At 42.0% G+C, this 25719-nt stretch overlaps 1 protein-coding gene across 2 annotated transcripts in view; it reads left to right on the top strand.

Moving 5' to 3' along the window:
* Positions 1 to 25719, top strand: part of cntnap2a (contactin associated protein 2a) — a 383275-nt gene that overhangs the window by 7981 nt on the left and 349575 nt on the right. The window contains exon 3 of one of the 2 annotated variants that reach the window (XM_086191985.1): positions 16467 to 16569. In XM_086191985.1, the coding sequence (XP_086048111.1) occupies positions 16467 to 16569 (103 nt within the window). Of the gene's footprint in view, positions 1 to 16269; positions 16570 to 25719 lie in introns of those variants that run through there. The other variant, XM_086191984.1, reaches the window with a different exon arrangement.

Below are 25719 nucleotides of genomic sequence, written 5' to 3'. Positions count from 1 at the left end.
GCCGTGGTCCTATGGACCTTTTATTCTTTGTTACACAACGTTTCGATCTCCAATTTCATCCTCAGGCACACGTCAAAAGAGGCAAAAAGTCAATTATAACACAGCAATACGCCAAAATCATTATGGCCTGTTACACAACAAAGAGCGAGGGATGGAAACAAACATAAAGCAACAAACAGAGTTCACTTTCCTCAATGCGAAGAGTGTTAAGAACTTGCACTGGCAAAAACTTATCTCGCATTTTATAACTTTCTAACATACCAAAAGGCAAAATATTTCAGTCTGAATTGAATTAATCAGTTATTTGGATTCTATCAGAAGATAAAAGTTACATTTGCCTGAGGAAGATCTCAAAAGTCGAGATGTGTAATCAACAATAAAAAGTTTCTGGAGAGCTCAGCCGTGTGCGAACATTACAAATATGACATTAAAAAAAAAAAGATAAGAAGTCCGACTCATGTTCACAAGTTTCACGGAGGCAGGTCAAAGCCAGAGGAGGCCATGAATGGTTTCTGTCAAATTTCAGAGAAAGTCCATTCAGTGGTGGTTTATATATTTGAGACTGGAAGACGGTGCACACGGTCATCCATACAGGCACGACTCCCCTCAGCTGTGTAGTGGACAGTTGCCCTGCAGCCGACCTGACCCAGCCACAACTTCTCTGTTTACTCCATCATCGGAGCGAGCGCAGTGAATGAGGGAAGTCAATCGTTGTGGCAATCAGCCGTCTAATTCCAGGTTGACTAGCCATTTCTTAATGCCTCAGCCACACCTGCTCGGACACGCGCCACCACCCCGCCACATCATTAGGGGGAGGGGGGGGGGGGGAGCATTCCATCATTAACGAGATGCCCAATAGCCACGGTGACCTGCTAACGCATTCCCAAAACATTCCATCATTCAGTAGAGCGTGCGCATAACATCGTTAGGGGAACGCTCATTAATTACAAGGCGATGGGACCGGCTGAGTTTGGTGGGTCACCGTGGCAGTTGAAATAATAAAGGATGTGGCTAATGTGGTCAGTCATTAGCTGTTAATAGTGAGCATCTAAATGAAACATACTTTGTAATCACAGTGAGAGACGGTGAGGTGAATAATGCAGAGTGGCGCGAAGTTACGATGAGTGGGAAACGGTAAAGATGGAGACTAAGATGAGAGAAGGAGGAGGAAGGAAGGAGGGAGGGAAAGTTAATGAGCTCAACAGTTTTTTTTACGATTCAAGCATCTTTGTAGACTTTAATGTTCTTTACAGGTTTCTGGCTCGAGCAGTCTACCTGTTTTTATCGCACACTCTGAGAATGTAATTAGTGTTTCCGATGTTCCAGACGCTTCTCCACTCAGTCATTAAAGGAGACCAGGTAATGTCCAGCAACTGTTGCGTCATAAACATAATCGGATGACTGCTTCCACATTTAGAGAAAAAAAAAATCAAAGTAATTCAATAAGAGATCCAAATTAATTAGAAATCATGCTACGTGGAATATTAAACCAATCATCTGGTAAGCATAAACCTCAGGTTGTTTGATCCCAGGAGTCTTCTTCACTCCCCAGAAATGCCATTCTCAGTCTAATTTCTCAGAATATACTATTTTTTACACCTTCTTTTATTACTGGATAAAGTATTTGTTCAGCTGTTTCAACTGCATTTCACTAACCATGAAATCAACCTGTCATTGTCAGCTCCAGAGGTCGTGTTATCTGAATGTGTTCTCCCTTTGACTGAAATTTCTGAACAAATCTGAGGGCCGTCTGATGGAGTAGAAAATGTTCTGCTATAACCAGCCATTTTTCCGACCTTGCATCTCGGCTGTGAGTTTCGTCTCTTGGCGCTCCACGAGGAATATATACGTGGATCCAAAAGAAGCCCGCTCAAACGTGATAGGTTAGAATGAACTCGAACGGAAAATGGAACCCTGAAACTTCCCCGTCCCCCGAAATTTTCTCTCTGCCGACATTGTGTGTCTATGCGGAGAAACTCTTTCGAGAAGTTAGTAAATATGTGAGCTGGATGAGGGTATGTGTCCTGGTCGCTCCACTCTAAAACCTCCTCTAGTTGGTCAGGGTGCCTGTTTGATGGGGAGGGGCAACATGGGGGTAATAGAATTAGCTGCCAATATCTATATTAAAAAAAAAATGCGGCTGACGACGCCACACGTGAGCATATGGTTGTCTGCGGCGCTCGCCAAAGTGGCAGACTGGGTAGAACAACTACCAGGACAATATTTGGGGTTGCAAAACAGAAAAGGCAAGAGATACATAAAAAAAAAAAAAAAGCAGCCATTACAAGCTGTCCTGATGTGGCGATCACTGACGCTTCATCTGTTCTGTGTGGCACATTCTATAAAGCAAGTGCAAGCTCAGTGTAATTGTAAATAAAGTAAATATCACACGTGAGGAAATCCTATTCAATTATGAGACATTGCATAATACAAAACCACAAGAAATAATATTGGTTTCCATCATTCCTCCCTATGCTCTCATAAATGCTTAATATAAAAGTTTGCTCTGCATATTCGATGCTATCGTGATGGAGTTGTTTGAAAATGAAATGCTATTAAATGTCTCATTATCATTATTAATTGCAATTAAACTGCGACAAGAGAATACCATGGAATTTTTACAACCCTATCCATCAAAAAGACGAACCACCGTCTACCTCAGGTCAGCTCAGCATACGAGGAGCAGCAAACAGTGAAGTGCGAAATTTAAAATGACAGTTGTCCTCCGATACATCTGGACTGTCTTCCACATCCTCCATCACCAATGTTCCCTCTGACGGGACCGATGAGATTCCAACAGGTGCAAATACAGTTCAGAAATGACTGACGATCTCGAGGCCCATACCTCACGGCGCAACGACCGCAATATACACTTCTTCCGACATTGAATAAGCTTGAATTTGACTTGATTTTATAACTTGAATCCCCTGTAATTCACTGGAAACTAGTGGGTGATGTTTTTAAAACTCTAAAAGCGCCTTCAGACTTGGCCCAAATACTTGAATACGGACCCAGATTTATTCCCACATATGTCTAATAGAGGTGGTCACATGTGGGTGTCAGAAAAACGCCTCGCCAATAGATTCAAGGCTCCAAACACAGAAACAAATTAAACCAACTTCAGTACGGCCCTTCCTGCAAAATACTGTATTTTTGCAAACGCTAATGTTCAGATTTAGATGTTCGGATGCTGCATCGTGACAAGTAACTTCATGTGGTACTGCGTGATTAATATGAAAGGAAAGTGTATTTTTCATTGTAGGGCTGTCTGGTGCTGCCATAGTAAGTTTCTCCACAAAACAGATGTAATTGCATGAATATACTGTATTTACAGGACCAGCCAGTCTGATGTTTGGAGCATCTGCCTGAGGATGCAGTTTAAAAGTTTAAAATTACTGTTTATACAAATATTATGCTGAGGAGAATGTGGAGAAACTTTCTGATATGGTTTTTTTTCCCCCCTCCCAGTCGCAAAGCAAAAGTTGTCCATATTTCTCTCAAGAACGCATTTAATCTCAACTTCTACAGATGTTCCTGTAAGTAATTTTCTTGCCAATACACACTGATGCACAAACAAAAGCCCATCAGAGGCATCAGCAGTATTCTAAAAATGTGCAGCAGCATCTGCTGTATAAAATTTTCATTTTCTGCGCTATAGAGTCTTCAGCATAGTATAATCATATGAAAGGCTGCAGCCCACACATGAACATAAGCAGTCCTATAATGAGATAAAACATCACTTCATTTAACCACATTCTGCCAGCACGGATCTTCGTCTAATCCTGTTTTTCTTGCTTTCTTTAATGTTCTTGCTATGCCCGCATCATTTAGGTACATTTCACATAGATTCAGGACCGGGGGGGGGGGGAGACAGTAAATAAGAAGCTTAAAGAATATAAATCTTCCTTATATCAATAAAACACCAAAATCTCCCAGCAATTCCATTCATGTGTAAATCTATTACATTGCTAATTATTTTCTCTGAGGAGCCCATCCGTATTTTTTTTTTTCTTGATCACTGAGAAATCATGTAATGAAAGTGAGGTTCGCGTTTAAATCGATGTATGTTTCACTTTTTGTGATTGTACCATCTCTTGATATTTCGGGGCTCTGAGCCGAGATTCTCCTCTCATGAAAACTAACGGGAGAGCTTTTTATCTTGTACTTTTATCTTCCATCTTAAATGAGAGCGCACATCTTTTGAATGTTAATAAAAGAATACATGCTGTACAGAGGGATATTAGGACTGGACTATTTAGCTGTCAACTGACTAGAAGTCATCTGGTTTCTGTTGGTCTCAGAGGAGAGAAGGGTATCTATCATCTCACCTCGCTCCGCGGAGCCTGGGAAATAATAATAATAATAATAATAATAATAAAAGTATGACCCCAAAATGTTGAAGAGTCCCTTCCACCTTAAACCGCAACTATTCCCTAACCCTGACAAAAGAGCTTATTTTAACTCAAGCCATAACAGATCGTCACAGATGAGTTGACATGCTTATGTTTCAACAGTGAATCATAAAGATTTTGCATGCCAACTGTTGATCAGAGGAAGCTTTATATGTGACGTCATGGAGGGCTATGACAAGTGCTTTATTTGTCCTTTCATGTGGAGGCCCATTTGTTTCTCTAGACTGCCAAAATGTGATCACTAATTCAGAAAATTTGCACATCAGCACACAGGAGACTGGTTGCCATTTGAACTAAGGGTGCAATGTGTGCGTTCACATTGTCTGATCCGTATCGCGTCTTTGATGAGTGTGAACGCTCCGTGTGTGTCCAGGTGTGGTCCTATTTCTTGGGCCTGTCATGGTGAAAAGATCTCAGCACTGCTGCACAACCTCACAACACGGACATGAAGTAATCTGGCAGGTCAGTAGATGAAAATGATATATTGGCACAAAAAAAATGATTCTCATCAAGTGTCAAACCTATAGTTTTGAGTCCAGACAGAGAACAATCTCAATCAGTGCTCAATGGGATAACGCCACAGGGGACAGGAGACCCCACTGGGCACCGAGCAACTTTTGCTTATGCGAGCTCTTATTGACAAGTTTGCTGCTGGGGTACAAGCTTTTGAGCTGCCAGTGTAGTGTGCACCTGCATCAGCGTGCTCAGGTGGGAGCGTCGTGAGTACAGGCCAGTGGGGGACTGGGAAGGTGGGCCAACCTTGTGGGCCAAGTGTGAATGCAACCTTACGCAAATTGCAAGACGACATTCTATAATGTAGCATTTTAGCTTCCGTGAAAAAGATTAAGAGCAGTTTCAGTGCTCAGTGCAACAATTAAAACAGACCCAGTTGTCAGCTGCAAATTTCTCCCTAGCATGTTCTGGAGACGGGCTGAGAATGTGAAGTAGATTAATTAGACTTGAGAGAAGGAGGCCTATTGAGTCTGGGTGAAGGGTGGAGAGGAGGACCGGGAATGAATAGCAGACGTGTGAACTGAAGAGATAAGGTATCTGATCTCTATCAGCTGTATCCCTCCTCACTGTCTCTCCCTCTCTCTCTTTTTCCAGGCTTTCCTCTCTTCCCCTCGTTGATTCCTTCAGGCTCATTCAGTTCATTTAGGCCATGAAATGTTTCAGAAACCAATTATGCAGTGACATTATTAAAAGACCACCCTTCCTTGTAAGTGCAGATTGTGTCTGTCTCATCTTCCAAGAGAACGGAAACTTGTCGGAGCCTTGGAACCACCCACTGAAATAGGTTTGGATTTATAGAAGTATAATGCAGCATCAGCAACTTTGTTTCCTCTCTGTTTTCTTTTCACTTACACTATAGAAGCACAATTTAATTCTTTGCAGCTGGATTTTCTCTTAGGAACAAAAGGTGCCTAACATCAGATAACAGCAAATACAGAAGATGTGATAGGATCGGTTTTATAGCAGCTTGGATTGTTTGAGCTATTTAATTCTGAGACTGAAACAATTCACAATATGTGTGGTTACGGATGTGAAAAGTACCGGTTTGGAAGCCGGTGGCGCCACAAAGATATTTCCTCTTCTCAATGCAAAACTAACACAAGCTTTCACAAACGCTCCTTAAGCCAAAATAAAAAGTACTGTAGCTGCACGATATCCTCCTTTGATATTTGGTATCTTCAAAATCCTAAAAAACATCAAAACATGGCAGCATTGACTAATGAAATTTGCTAATCAGCATACTGCATAAGTTAGTTATTTGTACAACATGCACAGTGATTTGTTTTTGCGACACGGTGATGTGCATGAAAGGAGAAAAACAAGGAGAGTTTTGCAGATGTAGATTTTCGCTACTTCTAGTGCTATTTTGAGAATATGCAAATAATCCCTGCAACGACTGACACCAAAGGTCGTTAATTAACATAAGTCAATTCCACTGTGCTTCTTTTGAGAGTGAAATGTTGCAGCGTTCTCCAGTACCTTCCCTCTACACACAGATCGAACGAAAGACACATGCCGTACACAGCCAGGGCAATAAGATGAGAGATGAAGTGATTTACTTTTTAAACACGAAGTGCATATATATATATGATATTGTTCAAAGCCTGGATGAGGCGAGAATACTACAAATACTAAATATTCAAGAGAGAATGCAGGGGTGCCAACCTGAAAACGTCACATTGCCGTGTTCCTTCTTTCACCGTCACATAGTTTTGTACTGTATTTAGGCCACAGGTGAACATGCAGTCAGATGTGTCTCTGGGGATTAGACAGACAGTCCCGGAATGTTTTAAATAACACCCATTAAAGCATAAGTAGGTACTGAAAAGAGCTTCTTGGTTGGGAAATTTGATCAAAACTCAGCATCCCCGCACATCTGGACTGTGTAAATTTCTGAAAATGTGACCGGTTTATTTTGTGTTTTCCTGAATATTCAGAGTCATCTACAATTTTCTGTCGCTCCAGTGATTTTTTGTCATTAAACTGAACCGAGCTTACACCCAGTTTTCAATTTTCATCCGTTTAGCGCTGATTTCCACAAATGCAGTTCAACACGCTTTGCATGAAAGATAAATAAAACATAAAGATGCACATTTAAATAGGAACATAAATGCAGAGTTAAAAGGCTGAGGTCAAAATGCACAAAATATATTGTATGCATTATTAATTTGAGTACCAAAAAAACACTTTAATACTTTTATTTATATTTATTAATGCTGACATACTCAGTAACACATTCTGTTTCCTCAGATATAGTCTCAATTTAAAGCACTATTTGTTTCCTACTAACTTGGCCAAGATGTAATGGCATTAATAATCTGTCATCACCTAGAATCATAAATTAAGTAATATTTATATACATTCCATATATATTCCTTTATATGTTTATTAATATGAACAATGAAATAGTAAAGGAAAAGCGATGTGGAAAATGTGGAGTACTTAAGTGAATTGTTTCTGTGACACATTGTCAGTTACTGGAGGCGACGGCTGTACGCGGGTCTATGATGCTCACAGAGGCATTAGCTCAGCAGTGTGCAGTTTGTTACCAGGCGACGGACCACAAGATGTCTCCACTGATTGGTCTCGCTTTAGAGTTTTCTTGTTTCTTCATGTTGGTTTGGATCCGTCAGATGACATCTGGCAACATGGATTTATAATGGGCTTGCATTATACTGGTCCAAACGAAGACTGTACCTGGAAATCAGGTGGGTGCCAGCCTGTTGAGCTTGAAGCCAGTTTTTAGTCACGCCCATGTGAGCGTGCCATTTGGTGAGCTTGGGGGTTCACGTTACTCAATGCAGCTATAAAACTTGGAAAGAATTTGAATGAATCTGAGGAATCTGTTTGTAATGTGATAAAGCCCCATCAGCAGAAGCACTCGCTGAATGTCCTCCACGCTATCAGGCTAACTGTTGACTCACAGAATGGGGACGCGGAGCTTACTGCTTCCATATGGCGTCGTCATTTTTGTCATATGGCCTTTGCTTTCTTCTTACACCCAACTACCATACTGTTTGTTTTATTTCAGTTACTTTCCCCTCCTTCATTGGGCTACTTTGCATAATCACAGCGGGACGTCACTCTGTGGTTGGAATGCAGTTAACAAAGGCGCTGCAGGAACACTTTTAGTTCTTGGAGAGCAGTTCCAGGCACCTGGTCATTTTGGTCAGAAGAGGGTTTTTGAAGCACTGTGCCACAAGACACAAAAAGGTTGCTGAGAATGACTCCTGTCAGATGATATTTGATGATGTAATCCCAAAGCCTTTTTTTCCAGGCTGGGATACATTGATACTAGTGGACTGTTTCTATACCACGGAAATATATCACTCATTTTTTTGGTAATGTCTTACCCAAAAGATTGCTGGGGGGTCCTATTCTTTAAAGTGAAACTCTCCAGACACCATTAGCGTTACTTGGTCACACTGCAACCCCGTCATTTAGGAAACACTGTGGGTGTTTGTAGGGACAGCTTCTGTGGTCCAGCCAAACAAGCAAGTAACATTTGAAATTCCTTAACAATTGTGAAATGAACTACAAATCAACTACAGTGATATGTGCTCAGTCGTGTAATTTTCCCAAATGAAGTAGAGAACATTATCAGGTAGAGGTGAAAATATAAGACTTGGCCTATAATGCCGTTATTGCAGGAAAGTAAAAATAAAGAAAAAATAGTCATTATGCAAACTGTATTCCTTTTCTTGCCTTTTTACCAGATGTGGTAATGTCCAAGTCAATAAAAAAAGAAACTGCCACACTTAAGTCATGAAGGGGTGAGCGTTACACCACAATCATTAAAGTATACATTGCAGGAACGACTGAGAGGAAATCACAAAAAGTAGGACAACACCTGTTCGGCACAATCATTATTGTCCAGGCTGCCAGGATGTGTAAGGCGGAACGCACAGAAATGGAAAAGAGAGTAAATTATTCACTGACTGTCAAAAGTTTCAAATTATAGGAGTTAGCGCGAGGTTAGCCAGTCATCTTGTTCAGCTCTTTAAAGCTGAGTGCAGTCTTAAAGTATTTCATTTCTCTAATCTGTTAGGTTTGGCAAACATGATGATATTCTCGTTTTGCACCCTTCTCAGTCCCACAGATTAAATCTACTGAGAAGATGAAGTCTAGTTTGAATTACAGATTCTTTTTGCTATGCTAGTTCCAGCAGTTAGCATATTAGTTGATCTAAATGGTGGCTAGAAAATTCTGTAAAGTGTGATTCCTTGTCACGAATGTTTGTTGTGGTGAAATGTTTTTTTTCTTTTTCTTTTTTTTTACCCTTGAACACATTCAGATGTTTCAGAAGAATTCACATATTTTTGCTGGACAAGCTGGCACTTTCACCTTCTTCATTTCTATCGAATTGGAGCACTGATGAAAACTCACGACGGGCATTCGGTGTCTCAGCAGACAAAGAAAAACTGAAGAAAAAAAATATTTCGCTCACTGCTGGTATGAAATGAATCTTCATGTTCATGGTAAATATATTGCCGCAAAAACCTTTGAGTATCCCAGACACAAACCCACGAGTTTCATTTCTAAATGTTCTGCAGTTTTGTCGATTTATATTTCAGTATTTATCTACATAATGTTTCTCTTTAGTCCACATTATGAAGAGTTGATCCCTGTTGGCTCATATATCCAGCCGCTACAGGGAGTCAGATGGGAAAAAATACTGAATAAAACACATGAAGTCAAACCTTGGATGGTTTTCCTTCAAATTTATTAGTAAAGTCATAAATGGTGTTGACTCCTAAAGTGCATGCAAACAGTACTGCTGCATTTCACATGGGCTATACAGAGAGTTGTGTAACTTCTGGGGGAAATATCTGTCTCTTAAGCTGTGAAATGCTCCAGTGTGTTTACCAGCTGTTTGCTAACTGTGCTTGTTTGCAGTTTTGGTGCTGAGCGGTTTTTGGTGTTACAGAGATTATTCTCTGAAACATGCTTGCTGCCGATGAAAATTACACCGAGAGCAGTGAGACCGAACCAGAACATGAAGTCACAGAGCAGACGGCTAAATTATGAGGTGAAAGTCCCTGTAAAGCTTTGTCGAGCTGCAGAGTTGATGAATTTTCCATAAGGTTATCACTGTGAGCAACGGCTCTGACATCACACACTGTCATTTAATGCATTGTTACGGTTTTTAAAAAAAATGTAGGCGGTAACTGCTTTTAAGATTTGTACGGACTTGCACTGCAGTCCATCTACTGAATTGTAGAGAAGAAAAACTGCCGCATACAAGACAAAGGTGTTTTTTGTCAGTAAAACAAAGCTTTCCACTAAATAACATAGAAGTTTTATGTTACTCGATACAAACAATAACTCAAAACTATGTGATAAAAGGCTGTTCCTTTGCTTCACCCCTTCCCCAGCAGTGACTCACTCTCTATCATTTCTGAATTTCTCCACGAGGAAGCAATTTGGACCTGTCATCCTCCAGCCCTCCAACAATTTCAACCCTGTTCACCTTTGACCACTAACATTATCCAACCATTTCCTCTCCAGTATCACTCTAATAAAGGATCCTGCGTGTGCGTTGGTGTGTACGTGCATTAGTCTCGACAACTGTTCATGCAGTCAAACTCAGCAGCAGGGTTTTTGACGTCTCGAAGTGCAGCGTGGAATTTTAAGTCGCCAAGATGAGTGAAGTTGTATTTTTATGTTACACATTCAATTAGGGCTATGACCTGAAACTCAATGGTTTGAAACATCAGTTGGAAAATCCCCAAATCGAGAGAGATTCTCAGAAGCTCAGATTTGCCGCCTCATTTGAGTTTGGCCGAGGAATAGCCCAATATGGCGCCGCGTGAGTGGCTGCCTGTTGCAGCATCTCCCGCTTTTTGGTCTTTATGACCTCTTTGTCTAAACTTTTCCCACACTTTTCACTTACCTTGTTTATTTATTGCCAATTTCCCCACTGAGGGACGAATAAAGCTTTATCTTATCTTAATACTATGAATCTGTCCCTCAAACAGAAATTCACAAGTATTCTGGAAAAAGCACCGCCACTGTTGTTGTCCTACTGCTCTGTATTTGGCATATTTCAGTCACAATGCACAAATTTGTGGTTATTTTACATAAGTAAAATTAGAATTGGTGGACCTAATGTGAAACTGTTGTGCCAGGAATGCTGAAAGAGTCATGGCTGCTGGAGAGTGCAGAATTATGCCAACACTTATGCTGCTAATATTTATTGTGGTTGTTTGTAGTTTATGATGGTGTATTATAGTGTTTTTTTTTTACTGTAGTTTATTGTAGTTTCTTCTATCTATTGCTCTGTAATTTTTCTGCTGCTCCTTCTCTTTTTCTGCTGCTGTAACAGTGCCAATTTCCCCACTGTGGGACAAATAAAGGGTTATCTTATCTTAAGCTAACATTAGCTGTGGGCTCCCGGGCCTCACATAACCTGTTTTACCACTACAGAGACATTGAAGCTGTCAGCACACCTCAACCTCATTCACTCGCATTAGTCTGTTCCCAGCAGTCGACCGTCATTGAAGACTGCCTGGTTATAGACATCTTGTTGGCTGCGAGGCAAGTTAGCTGGTCCTGGTAGCATGGTGAGTAGCCGTGCATGCTAGCTGCTGTTAGGGGTCGTGATGTGAAGTCGCTCAATGCACATATACCAACAAGTCAACTCTGAAAGTTGCTCTAAAGGTTAGAATACAGGCCTATTTTAGAATGAAGAGGTTTCTAGTATCTGACGAAGGATGCTGCATACAATTGTGAAGAACTTCTAAGGATTGGTCCAACTTGTTTTAGGTTTTTGTAACTTCATAAGTTTGAGAGCTCATTTTATTTTGCAGAGTGCGAATTTATCAGGTCTTTTTAAAAAAAAAAAAAGCCACTTGAGGAAAATGTTAAACACACAAACATTTACTCAAAACTGTTTGAGTTAAGTCTTTTCTGATGATACCACCAGCACTACATCACCTTCGAGCTGTACTTTCGCAGTCCTTTAGATAGCAAACAGCCGTTGTAGCAGCTGTCAGTGAGAATCGCTCCATTTTCCCAAGCGTTTTACTTAACAGCTTACCGTTGGATATTCATCACTGCTGTCAGCAACTTTTTGTGTTCCAAATCTATAGACCATCAGTCATTTCTGTTTTTTTTTTTTTTTTTTAATGTGTTGAATGATTGCTGTAACGATGATGCACGACATATTGACAAACCTATTTGTGGCCCTCGTGGAAGAAGTGTACTGTCCTGGTGGAGGGGTGGACAGAGCAGAGGAGGCCAGGGACAGAGATGAAGGCGAACCAAGAGTGAAAAATAAAAGTATGAAAGCTAGAGGTGTATTTAACTGCTGAACCTTCAAAATTAACCTTGTTAATAAGGCTGTATAGATTACAATGTCTCCTACTTAATTTGTTTTTCTTTCATCAAGTATGACAAGACTTCAACTTTTTAGAGGTAGCCTGTGTAATCCCAACATCTATTTGAGCAGATTTACAAGATTACCAGATGATGTATCCTGATGAGTTAAGGAGGTTCTGTAATTCAGTGAAACGTCTTTATCATTAAAATTGCCATCAAGTTTTGTCCCCTCTGAATAATTCCCTCCAGTCTCTAGAACCCTGTCAGAAGGTGTTTATGATAAATTACTGGCATAAATAAAAAACAGCAGCCTTAATTTGGCTTTGTTTGGTGCTAATTTGTTCAGTTTAGCATGCTAATACTGTAAAGGGGGGAAAATGCCAAACATTTTACCTGCTTAAAGTCAGCATGTCAACGTTGCCGCTGCGTGGAGGGTCGAGGTGCAACTGAGCCACCCAGGATCGCAAGTTTTCGCATGGCGTCTTATGATGTCTAGGCAGGATAATGCAAAAAAAAAAAATTGGCCGATTTTCCCCAAACCAGGTGAAGAGGTGTAGCATGGCAAAGAGAGCATTTGGTGAGCATCCTGGTCAGAAGACATCTGCATACTGAAATAGTCATAGCACCACCTAGTGGTCACAGGATGTGAGCCTGATCTAAGAAACGTTTGATTTACATCAAAATTACACGGCTGCTCAATCCAAATGTGCAACCTCACACACTCACAGGTTCAATCCCGTGAAGTTGTTTTATTTATTTTTTGTATTCTTAACCATATCGTTATAATTTTATGAGGTGGGGGCCCCTCATAAGCCGACTGGCTTGCTCGCTCCTCCCTGCGCAGTTTCTTTTAATTGCACTTATTTGTGGGATGTGTTTCATTGTATGTGCTAAATAACTAAACTAAACGAATTGTTAAGTACATGACGGGCTGTACTGGTCACGTGTCGAGCCCTTGGTGGCCCGTGAACGTGAGTCTGCATTCATGGTGGTGTGAAATTGCAACGTTTGTCTTGAAGCCACTATTGAATTAGTCATGGTACAGGAAGTCTGTGAGGGCTCAGGGCTGAAGCTTGTGAGCGTGTGATGGTGGAGATCACGATTTGGCCTGTGTTGTCTTCACATGATGTACTGTGTGTGTGTGTGTGTGTGTGTGTGTGTGTGTGTGTGTGTGTGTGTGTGTTCTCTAGTGCCACCTAGTGGATGCAGGTGTTGATATTTGAACCACTCATTGCTGTTTGCAGCTTTAATTAGAGCCAGAGCGCAAAAGTGCCAGGGGCCAAACATTTGCCTGGGCTGAGATATGAAATCAGATATGCAAAGTGTTTTACTTGGTATTCTTTTTGAATAAACCGAAAAACATCTGGTGATGCAGCATTGTTTGTTTGTTTTTTTTTCAGTAGGTAAAAGACAAAAAAGAAAAAATTAGCCAACATGCAGTCGTTGGTCTTGCATTTTTCTTTTTCATGTCAGTCTAATTGCTGTACATATATTAAGAGTATCAACAGCCTGAAAGGTGTTACAGCTTGTGTTTGCAGCATATCATGCAGACTGTCAATCTCTCATTTGCTGAAACAAATTTGACATTTCTGATTTTCATTCAGTGTCTGCCTTCCCAGAAACATTCCCTGTATTAATGGTAATCATGTTCTTGACTGCAAACAGTGAGCGAGACGATATATTGAGAAAAAAGCCAGATATGGTAGGTAATTTGTTATGATGAAAACATGTTTTTCACTAGGCTGTGAAATATATTTATCGAATGTTTTTTTTCTTCATACTGAAAAAAAATGAATGAATGAATACAAGTATGTGAGTGTGTCATTTAAAAAAAACAAGTAGATAAGGAACTTCCCATTTTATGGTTGGAAGTTGGCACAAACAAACAATTGTATCAGATATGATGCTTGTGGCACCTTGTTTATCTACATCAAGGTATTTGCACCTTTGTCTATAGCACTGAATCCAAACTGAACAAAACGACTCAGACCTCAGGAACTGCCACCAAGAAACACAGCTCAACAATTTTTAATGATGTCAGAAATGGAAGGTTCCACGCATTTTCTTGTGAACTTTGATTTCAGGAGCATACAGAAGAATTGTATGTAGGCAGAGTACAGGCAGAATAACTTTGACGGCAGAGACTCAGACTTACACCCAGACTTCATGTGCAAAAAAAAAAAAAGGAGATTTACAGTGGATAAAGTCTTTGTGATAATTGTGAAGCTCAAAATCCAAAGGTGCCCCTGTCTTTTTTTATGCTTGTGGACTGCCTACATTTATCAAGACGTCTTGTGCAGTCAAGCACGTGTCGTATAGTTTTGAGCGCGTTTGCTTCACATTGCAAACGAAATACCTCTATTAAGAATGCAAAAGTAGCTGTCAGAGCTCTGAACCTTTTTGTAGATCTGCTCCCCAAACAGCTCATCCAAGCTTGTGCAATCTGGAGGCAATACGGGCCAAGTTAATAGAGATACATCCGCAATGGCTATAATCATGGAGGTGTCTCTTTGATAGAATAATGTCGACAAAAATCTGACGAAACCTTTTCCAACTCATCATCTTGAGGTATTCTGCATGCCACAGCCTCAAATGAGAACACTGCCACATATCGTGATACTTCCTCTTCTGGTGCATGGATAAGTAACTGATGTGGTTCTTTGTCGTGTGAGAACGATCTCCCACTGGACTCGAACCCCTGACCGTCGGCGCAGAGTCCCTGTGTTATAATGCTGCCATGGTTGTGGGAAATGTACTGTCATAGTACCGTGAGGTATTCCTACTCATATTAAACACTAATGAACAAAATATTATCTTTTTCTGAAGTTACGCAGGTATCACAGTGTAGATTAATCGTCCCACAACTCTAAAAAAAAAAAAAAAAAAAAAAAAGTGTTTGGGTGGCTTTTCCCCAGTTTTATCCCCAATTGTACATTGATCTTTGCTTCCTCCACCACGCGTGGAGTCGTCAGCTGAATTCGTTTCATCAAATGGCGAGGAGTTCGACTGAGTGATGTAGAGCGTGACAGGATCACTTTATTCCCCTCGCGTTGTTCCTTCTCATGCACTTGCCTCAATCTACCAGAGGAGGCGCTAGTGCATCAACCAGGGCTCATAACCTCATCCGGTTTCACAGCTATGTTCGTAGTGACAAAACACGGAGAACCAGACCTTCACACCAACATTGGTGGGCAATACAGTGGATGGCTGTACTACTTGGGCTCCCCCCTTTCATCTCACAATTTATTGGGTTGTACTGTCACTGTAGGCCAAGTACTGTGGTAGTATTGTGAGTTAAACACTGCTGAACCATTAATACTGCTGCACCTCTTCAAGCTTGTTTCTCAATTAAATTTTACTTACACTTTTTCATACCCTTCCGCTTCCCACCTAGATTTCAGTTAGACGATCTCCGACAAAAACTCCTGGAAAAAGTTATGGAATATAAATGAATCCTCCAAGAGTCGGTGAAAGGGTTTGAGAGGCACAACGAGAGGGGAGGCAAGTCGGTTTGTTTAGAGGGATGCACCCACTGAAAAGCTCCCACCACTCAGGGAGGGAGGGGAGAACTGTCTGGCCATTAGAAACGGGAAGGCGTTTGGAGATCGAGGGAGGGAAGCCAGCTCAGCACCATGGACAGCGCACCAGAGCGCTGAAACCATACACACACACACACACACATATTGTGCTGATGAGCTGCCTGCATGTGCACTGTCATGCCTCCTAGAACTTCTGAAGCTCATTTTAACCTCCGATCTGCCTCGTGCTGCGCAGGTGGACATACGCGTGTGTGTGTGTGTGTGTGTGCGCGCGCGCGCGTGTGTTTTCCTGGAATCGCTAAATAAGAGAAGCCACAGAGAGAAGTGGTGCACTCGCGAGCCCAGGCCAGGCTATTTGACGGCGCGATCCTTACATCATCTCTTTATTGGAGAGAGACAGAGAGCGAGACACAGACATATATAGGGAGAGAGAGAGAGAGAGAGAGATAGAGAGGGGGGGAGAGAGAGGGAGAGAGAGAGAGAGAGAGTCCGTGCAGCCAGCCAGGCTCCTCTCCGCCAGTCCTCAACTGCGAAGCGAGTTTGACGGACCAACTGGCTTCTATCACCACTCCGCTGCGTGCGTGCGTGTGTGTATGTGTGTGTGTGAATATTTTTTTTCTTCATCCCGAGTGTTTCCTCTCCCCCTCTCTCTCTCTGTGCTGCGTTCACACTGGCCATGAAGATGCACCGGCACCGTCCTGTCGGAGGATTGGCGCCGTTATTGCCGGTAGCTTTGTGGATTTTCTGTCATGTCAACGCTGCGCACGGAGCTTTGCCAACAACCCGTAAGTTTTTTTATTTACATTGTTGGACAAGTTGATTGACTGAATGCTATGGTGTGTGTGTGTGTGTGTGTGTGTGTGTGTGTGTGTGTGTGTGAGAGAGAGAGAGAGAGAGAGAGGCTGCATGGCTTTTGGAGCAGAGCGGGATGAGGCAGCCGCGGCGTGTTTACCGGCGAGGCTGCAGGTGTACATGTCCACGGTGGAGCCAGCTGGGGCTCTCTGAAGGCGAGGAGCCAGGCTGCTCGGGGGGAGATGGAGAGGGGTTATCTCCTGAGTACACGTGTTAACTCTTCACCATCTCGGCTTCACATTTGCAAGGAATTCCGGACTGATTTCGGTGATGGGTTCTCTTTGAACGTTGCCGGATTGCTGAATATCCGTGGATTCATGTTGCATTGTCAGTCCCGATGCACGTGTGACAGTCTAAACAGCCCCCTTTTAGCGTCTTTGGATTCATTCTAGCAGTTAAGTCCACTTCATTTTTTAAAATAAATCCTATTAAAAGTAGTTGTGGCGTTTTTGAATTATAAGACAGGACTTTCAAATAGTTTTGACTGTATCAGTGACACAGAGGAAGATTTCCGCTCTTTTTATGGGCTTTTTTTTAATGCGTTCTACAGCTTGAATTTTGATGAGTCTTCCCTCTATTGCCACGGCTTTTATTGCCACCTCTGCGTGCCTGAGCAGAATAAACAAACGGCCACCGGAAAACTTTTAGTTTGCTCCGAATTCCGCCGGCTAAAATGCAAAGCAATGCTAATTTCTAGATGCAATCAGGGGCTCCACGCGCCTAAAATGCTTCATTTACACATGAAGGTGGCGTTGCCTATTAAAGGGGTGGGCAAAACAACAATGAGATCATCTGCTAACCGACACAGCTGCTTCATTTATAAATGTGCTTTATGAATGAGCATGGGTTGAATTTGTGATCCGTTATAAGTGTATGTGGACAGGCTGGTCTACCAAGTTCACCATCCTCAAAAAATGATCAAACTGGGCAACTGGACTCAATCCTCTTGTAAGTAAGTGGTAGGTGGCCGCTGTTCTTTGTCCGCTTTAATAAAACACGCTGATTTTGCTTGCTGAAATCCTCCACGGCGAATTTGGTGACATTCCGTTGTTGCTGTTTGTGAGTGAGCCGGTATTCTGCAGAGAGCTTGGTGTGACCGGATCTCCCGGTGAACGTCAGGGCTCCTCGGGTTCCGAATGAATGCGCCCGGGCGAGGACGCGCCTCATTAATCATCCTACCTACGCACAAGACAGAGAAACGCTGTCCGTGCGTGCGTGCGCGCGCGCTCGCACTGCTCGCATGTGAGGCAGAATGAGGGGGATGAAGATGGATAGTGTCTTTTCCCATCACCAAGCTAAGTGTGATAGAAGCAACACGTATTTATTAAACTTTATTGATCCAATTTTCCCTCCTCTCCTCCATCTGGAGGTCGGCACCAGAAGATCTCAAGCTCCCTGGAGCCAGTAGATTTACTGTCCTGCTCAGTGTACTTTCAGATGGATGCTCAGACAGCACTTGGACCCGCAGTTGGAAAGCATCCCCCTCCTCTGTTGACTTCATGTGAAGTGCTCATGGGAACAGGCGGTGTCACTGAGACCAACGGTCTGAAGCATGTGGACTAAAAAGATTTCTGTCCTACAGGGGCAAACACAAATTAAAAGTCAATGGGCTGCTTGACCCACCGTCAGTCTCCAAGCTGAGAGTGCATCGGTGAAAGGGATAAAGAGCAGTAAAGAGACGTTCCTGTAAGCCATTTGCCTCTTGGTGTATATTTTTGTTTACATTTGCATATTCATGCATATATGCTTCCACAAATGATTGTATATTGAGCTGTAATCCAGGGATTTTCTCCTACACAAGCTTGGCCTAGAGCATCTGTCAGTTTTATGTTGCATTCCAGTATCGCTTAATTGGCAAGCTCAACAGTATCAATCGCCGAGAATCTATTATGCGCCAACAAATTTAAATGAACCCACAGACGCACGCAATTTACAAGAGACTCAGAACTACAAAACAACGCAGAGGTGCGCCGCACACAGCTGAAGAAAAGTGGATTTGTCCTTCAGCTGCACACACTAATGAGTTGTCATCGCATGGTATGCACAGTTGTGTGTAGTGTCTGAGGCAAGGTCCTCTACCTCCCTTCTCATTTAATCAATAATATATATATATATATATTTCCATTTGCAATTCAAATCCTCATGCTCTTCTGATGCAGATGATTCTCACCATGTAAAAATGCACAGGGATCTGGAGCAGGACAATACTGTTTGAAGTTGCATGTCCTTCCTTTCATCCACCTGGAACTTTTCTTCTGCATTCTTCTGTATGTTGCTTGAAAGTAATCCCTTACTTCACACTAATTGTGTGTGTGTGTGTGTGTGTGTGTGCGCGCGCCCACGTCTAAGTCCGAGCGTTGTGACACTGTGGGCGGCTAAATGAGGTGCCCCAGGAGCCTGTCTGATATAGAATCAGATTAGCCTTTTCTCATCTCATTAAGCATGCCAGGCCATTTGACATGGACATCCGACTGTTTGTAGCTTAAGGGCCTCTCAGGTTGTCTGTTTTGTCAGTAGTATTTATTAGATATGTTGTTGTAACACAAATAGCTTAGGCTGTGCGGAAGCCAAGAATGGACGTATTTTTGATGTTGTGTCGTGATAACTTGATATGATCTCATGACTGACTGAAAGGTGCTCCGTTGTGTCGAGATTACCAGTTGATGACCTTGTTCGAATGAGTTACCGTGCAGGATCATGAGTGAAAAACAAATACATTGCAAGTACAGTCTTTCTCTGCTTCCCTGCCCATGAAAGGATGTCAGCATGTTCTTCGTTTGATGATTTTATCATTAATTTGGAGAAACTAAGGATGGATTTTGAGCTGCGTTTCATTAGCCAGTAGCACTGAATGTGCTGAACGCCCTCCTGCAGGATGGGAGACTTCGTCAGCTGAAAGGTTACTTCTGGTTCCCTCTGCGCCAACAAGGTGGATGAATAAAGTCACTGTGCAGCTCTGCTAACTTCACACGTTATCAGACCAAATGGATCAAATACTGAAAGTTCAATGAGTCATTTCATGGGGGTTTTATGACGCTCAAAACAATGTATCCACTGTTTTACAGCCGCAACGGTGCAGAGTTCCAGTGGAGTACGTTACGTTTCGTTAGCCCTCTGCGAACTTGGATGTGGCTAAATAATTTCATCGTGTACCACTTCAGACTTTTCAAACGTTAATGGATCAGGTTCTGATCTTAAATGATGTTAAAAGATTGTAATTTTGCAGCGGTTATGTGATGGTTAAAGCAACTTATCCACCCTTTTACAGCCGTTTCCTTCAGAAGTCGGTGGGAGAAAAGTCTATTGGCTCCACTACATTATGTGCCAAATATGGGGGGGGGGGGGGTCCATACTTTTTACTTGTCTTTTAAACAGAGACAAGGATTTTTTTTTTGTTTTATTAATCTGACAGGGAGTTTTTGGACATATTTGGCATGTATTAAGAGAGAACATTTTCAAGGGCCCTTTAAGAGCAGGCAAATGTCAACAGATATGAGGACCATAAGACACCCCGCGAGTGCCACCACACTGCCTGACTTACGCTGGAACACACCCATTTCTACTGCGTATGGCTGTAATTATGATCTGCCACTGCTGGAAAACATGTCAGTAAGCTGCTCTAATATGCAACCAAACATCACATTAAAGTTTCCTTTCTCCGAGCTCTACCTCACTCCAGTCCACCCAGTCTGGTGTGTGTTGATGCGCGTGTGTGGTGTCTGACGGTTCCCATTAGGAGGTGGCAATAATAGGATTAGGGCTGGAGGAAGCAGACTGGTTGAGCTCAGATTAGATCAGCTCAATACATGGTGTTTAGCTACTTTTGGCCCCCGTACTTGTGTGTGTGTGGGTATGTGCACCTGCCTGTGTTTTGAGTATGAGTGTGTGTTCACATTGGTAGATTTATCAGGCACGGAGACAAGTGAGTCAGAGCTGGGAAACGAGGTCTAGTTGTTAATTGCGCTGCCATTTCTCTCATCCGTCCTGTTTTCCTCTGTCGAAATTGCTTTCTTCCTCCTTTTTTCCTTTTTTTTAAAAAAGAAATCTATTGCTGTTACACTCCCTGTGCTGCCAATAAATCTTCTCTCCCTAATTCCATCTTTGACCCCTCCTTTCTCGTCTCGCCTGTGTTCTCACCTTAAAAATACAATAACAATATTTCATCTGTCTCATCCATACCTCCACCTGATGACTCCCCACCTCTATCTTGCCATTTCTCCGCTGATTATCCAGTTTTTACTCTCATTTCCTCCTTTTGCCTTCTGCCCTTTTTTATTTCCCAAGGTATCACTAATTCTTTCCATCCCTACAGACTCTCCTTAGTGGTTTTATCATCTCACCGTAGTCTCTTTATACTCCACCTTTGTCTTCTCTCCTTTACTCATTCACAAAATCAGTTCCCTCCCCTTTCAACTCCTGCTAACAACTAAACCAGGTATACTTGCTCCTTTTCATGTCTGTCTGCTTGTGCAAACTCAAACCGGCTTCCCGTGTGTGTGTGTGTGTGTGTGTGTGTGTGTGTGTGTGTGTGTGTGTGTGTGTGTGTGGACATGGATCACTGCCAAACAGACACAACACCACCACCATTTTCTCCTCTTTCAGTCTCTTACAGCCCTTAAATTTAGCTCGTCCCATCAGCGTATGAATATTTTACCCCACTAAAACGAGAATTTTTTGACAGTGCTTTTGAGACAAAAATATCTCACTTATGTCACCGCTTTCCAAAAAGCACTCTACTTTCATAGCACCAGGAATCTGAATGCCTTCATTTAACTGCAGCCTAATGATGAATGGATATGAATCAGAGTAAGAGGAGTATCTTGCATTAGAATTGTACAGCGCGCGCATGAACCGGATCTTCCATTGATGTTTGACATACATAAATTACAGCTGCACTAATTGCGATCACAATTTTGGCCACCTGTAATTGAACGTACATGTTACATTTATGTTTAAAATGCCTGTGGAATTCTAGCCTGACGAATCAATTGATGCAGATACACCAGATGGCAGCGCAGTTTCTATGGCGGCTGTCGTCCATGTACTTGAAACATCAGTGGCTGAAATAGAGAAAAAATAGTTTTGGGGTTGGAACGAATAAATCTGATCAACAGTTACATTACAAAGCCAAACTGAGATCAGGCTCGAGGAAAAGATGGTTTGGGATAGAGGCACGATTCAGGCTATAAATCTGCCTTATCATGTTCTAAGATTCTCCTGGCCGAGCTAGCGTTGCGTCATACACACAAAAATGAATTTGTTCCCTGATTTCTGATATGAAAAGTGAGGACGTTTCAAATTTGGTGGTCAAATCATTAGATATTAAGACAAATACAAAGAGAAGGAAATTATGATTTTTTGTGAATTTTTCTTGTTGACAGAATTGGGCTTTGTTTCATTTTACTTTTTTTTTTTTTTTTTAAATTCCCCATTTAAAATTCAGCCTATTTCCGATGACATCTTTAGCCTCTGTTTTCGAGTGTGTAGGAAATGGTAGTAGGGTGGGACGGGGGAGTGAGCAAGGGAAACACTGCAGTCCTGAAGCTAACATGGTAACTGTTGGCAACTTTGATAATCCCCTGACGCTTCGGTCCAGCGGGGTATCACCTCAGGCCCTCTGACTGCAATGCACTGCTTCATATTCAGCCAGCTTCTTTACAGAGATGCAGATTTTTTTTTTTCTGATGTGATCTGAATTTCACAGCTTCATCTAGCGAGCGTAGGTGTCACTTATGTAGAATGGACGTCATGGGAAAGAGCCTGGACGCCACAAATGAAACGTCTTCAGGCAGATAAATGCCATCAGGTTTTAAAGCCATCACAAGTTTGCATCACTGACAAAGTTTTTTTTGTTTAATTTGCACTAAATTCAATTAGTAATTGTGATAAATAATTTGGAATCCCAGCATCGATCCCTGTTATGACTGCCCTCACAAGCACTGAACACTCAGTCATGTCTGCATGGAGACTTTTTTTTTTTTTTTTTTGCTGAAGTGTCTATTCATGTCATCATTCACCAGCACTACGAACATCCAGTAGTGGGAAATGCAGTGTCAGGGAGAGAGCTCCATGACTGTGTCCTTTTGTTTACTACCTCCAGCTTCATACTTGTGCTGCTGTCCTTGAAGAATTGAAATTTCTCTCTTGGAATTGAATGCTACTGCGAGACTATCTGTGTTTCATCATGGGAGCAAGGCCACAGTGATATGAATGTGCTCTGACAAGTCAAGCGGCATAATTCCCCTAACAATGTCTGCAACATGCACACACATTCACTTCTCTCTCTACACACACACACACACACACACACACACCATGCAGCCTTTCCAGTGTCCTAAGACACACAACTTGCCCAGGTCTGTGACCACACACTCATTGAAAACTTAGCCCACTATAGTAGTGGCTGTGAGTAAATCTAACTTTGCATTTGAATAGTACATTCAAGGCATGTGTATGAGATAGTGTGTGTGTGTGTGTGTGTGTGTGTACTCTTGAATCTGCAGGGTCTGAACGTTGTTCTAATGGAATGTGTTCTCATTAGAAACCTGTCAGAATGTGTCGACTTCGTTAAACAGGGGTCTTTGAGACGGAGAGGGGAATGGTGGGAGAGGAGGAGGAGGCGAACAAGAGAAGAGGCGGCATTTATCAGAAAAGAGAGAAGGATGAGGAGAGACAGCTCGAGGAAAGATGGTGAGAAGGCGAAGATTTTCTCTGACACCTTGTCGTTCAATATTACCATTGTTATTATAATCGCTAGCTGCATCAGAGTGCAGCCTCTGCATTAGTCAGAGAACGGACTCGGCTGTCACCTAATATCCAAATTCCCTTTGGTGATATCAAACTGTCTCACAACCTGATTTATCACGTAACAACCTTTGTAATTCATCATTTAGATAATGTTTATATCCACTTACGCATCATCATTGTCACCCTCATCGCCATCTCTGAAACTTATCTGCCTCATCAGCATTTATACCAGTCGTTGAAAATGTAAAATGAGGCCCGACTCTGCAACTGCCTGGCCTTATTATCACTTCAAATGTATCAGCATCATTTAGAACGTTGTGTTATTCTTTCCAGAGCAGTTACCATACGCCGTGGCAAGTTGGTCTCAGTTTTTATAGTTTCCGCATCAACATCGGGGACACCTCAGGCGATTGTTTTTGAAATTATTACCTCCGCCGAGAAGGTAATGTTTTCACTGGTGTGTGTCTGTTTGTCTGTTTTAGTAGGATTATGTAAAAAGTATGAGGCAGAATTTCACCAAACTCAGTGGAGGGTTCTAATATGGAGCAGAAAAGCATCATTACTTCTTTTCTTTTTTTTTTACATTGGGTTTGCCTTAGCAGAGATTTGTGCATCTTCAGTCAGTTAAACAGACCTCATGGAAGTGAAAATTTGTTTGTTTCAGCTTCAAATAAAAAAAAAAAAATCCCTTACATGGCCATAAAAGAAAGGAAACACCAGCTCACCTACGTGTTAGGCAGTGAAGAGTGGTACTCGAGCGCAAATAACCCGGATCCATTCATCAGTGTCCAAAAGCAGCACAAAATGTCACCTGGCAATCACCTATAAAGAACAGGATCCCTCACCGGCTTCCCATCCACAAACACTGCCAGTTATTTTCAGTTTAGCTGGCTGAGCTGAAGTCAGGGCCTGAATCCAAATCATATCCTGGTAGGTTGGTCCTCTGCTGTCTTTGTCTAAGCTGCATCCTAATTGTAAGATAGCTCATAAATATGAAAATCCAAATGATGATATCGCTTTGAAAAATAATATCAGCGTTTTACGCGATCAATGGTGTTTGTTTCTCAGATGGACTCTGAATTGATGAACTTGGATCGAGGAGTCATTTATTTGATTTTGGAATCAATCTGCATTCATACCGGATGACATCATACCTCCTCGTGGGGGTATTCACTCCCCGAGTGCCCTCTGGTTGTTAATTTTAATTGTTATTGATAAAAAGGAAGAAAAAAAAATGCACAAAATTTGCATCCTGCTTTAATTACAAAGGCATGTCAGCGCTGCGGCTCACTGCTCTGTAACATAGATGTTGTAGCTCAGCTTGTCAACAGCCATTGATTTATTTTTGCACTCACACACCCTGGTCTTGAACACTTTGATTTCCCATGCACGTGAAGGAAAGCGAACTCCTCGGTGGTTTACCATGGAATTGCTCAATTACTTTCTGTCATATCTATTGTTCTTTGTGTTTGATTTACATCCAAGCTGTCTAATCCCCAGACAAAGTCTCACTTTTCCAATCCTGCGATAAACTTGTGCAGTGTAGGTATTTGCACACTGCTAAGCACCTTTACTCTCCGCGTTCAAAATACTGGTTTAAAAGTTAACCGTAATGCACAAGCTTATCGCAGACACACCTTCTTATTCGATGTTTTTTTCTTTATTTTTACTACTTCCTACATTGTAGATACATACTGAAGACATCAAATATGAAGCAAGATATATGGAGTTATGCCGCAAAGAAAAAATTGTGAAATAACTGTGAATAAATTTTATGTTTTATATTCCTCAAAGTAGCCACCCTTTGCTTTGTTGCCAGCGCTGCAAACCCTTGGCCTTCTCTCAATGAGCTTCACGATGTCATCACCTGAAATTTTCACTCTTCAAGTTTGCCTTGTCAGGGTTCATCAGTGGAATTTCTTGCCTTCTTAATGGTGTTGGGACCATCAGCTGTGTTGTGCAGGAGTCAGGTTGGCACACAGCTGGCAGTCCTATTTGACAACTGTTAGAATTCATACGATGGCAAGAACCAACCAGCTGAGTCCAAGTCCCCAGCCTCAGAAATTGAAAGTTAACAGCACCTCAGATTGAGCCCAGATAAATGCTACACAGAGTTCTAGTGGCAGACACATCCCTACGTCAACTGTTCAGAGGAGACTGCGCCAATCAGGGCTTTATGGTCAAATAGCTGCCAAGAAACCACTACAAGAAGAAGAGATTTGTTTGGGCCAAGAAAGACAAGCAATGGACATTAGACCAGTGGAAATCTGTGCTTTGGTCTGAGTCTAAATCTGAGATCTTTGCTTCCACCCGCTGTGTCTTTGTGCTACACAGCA

The sequence above is a fragment of the Aulostomus chinensis genome, chromosome 21, assembly GCF_037954235.1.
Source record: "Aulostomus chinensis isolate RoL2024-O1b breed Wild chromosome 21, RoL_Achi_v1.0, whole genome shotgun sequence".
NCBI classification, from domain to species: domain Eukaryota; kingdom Metazoa; phylum Chordata; class Actinopteri; order Syngnathiformes; family Aulostomidae; genus Aulostomus; species Aulostomus chinensis.
Note: the sequence above shows the minus strand (reverse complement) of the source record. Positions and strands in the feature narration are given on the sequence as shown.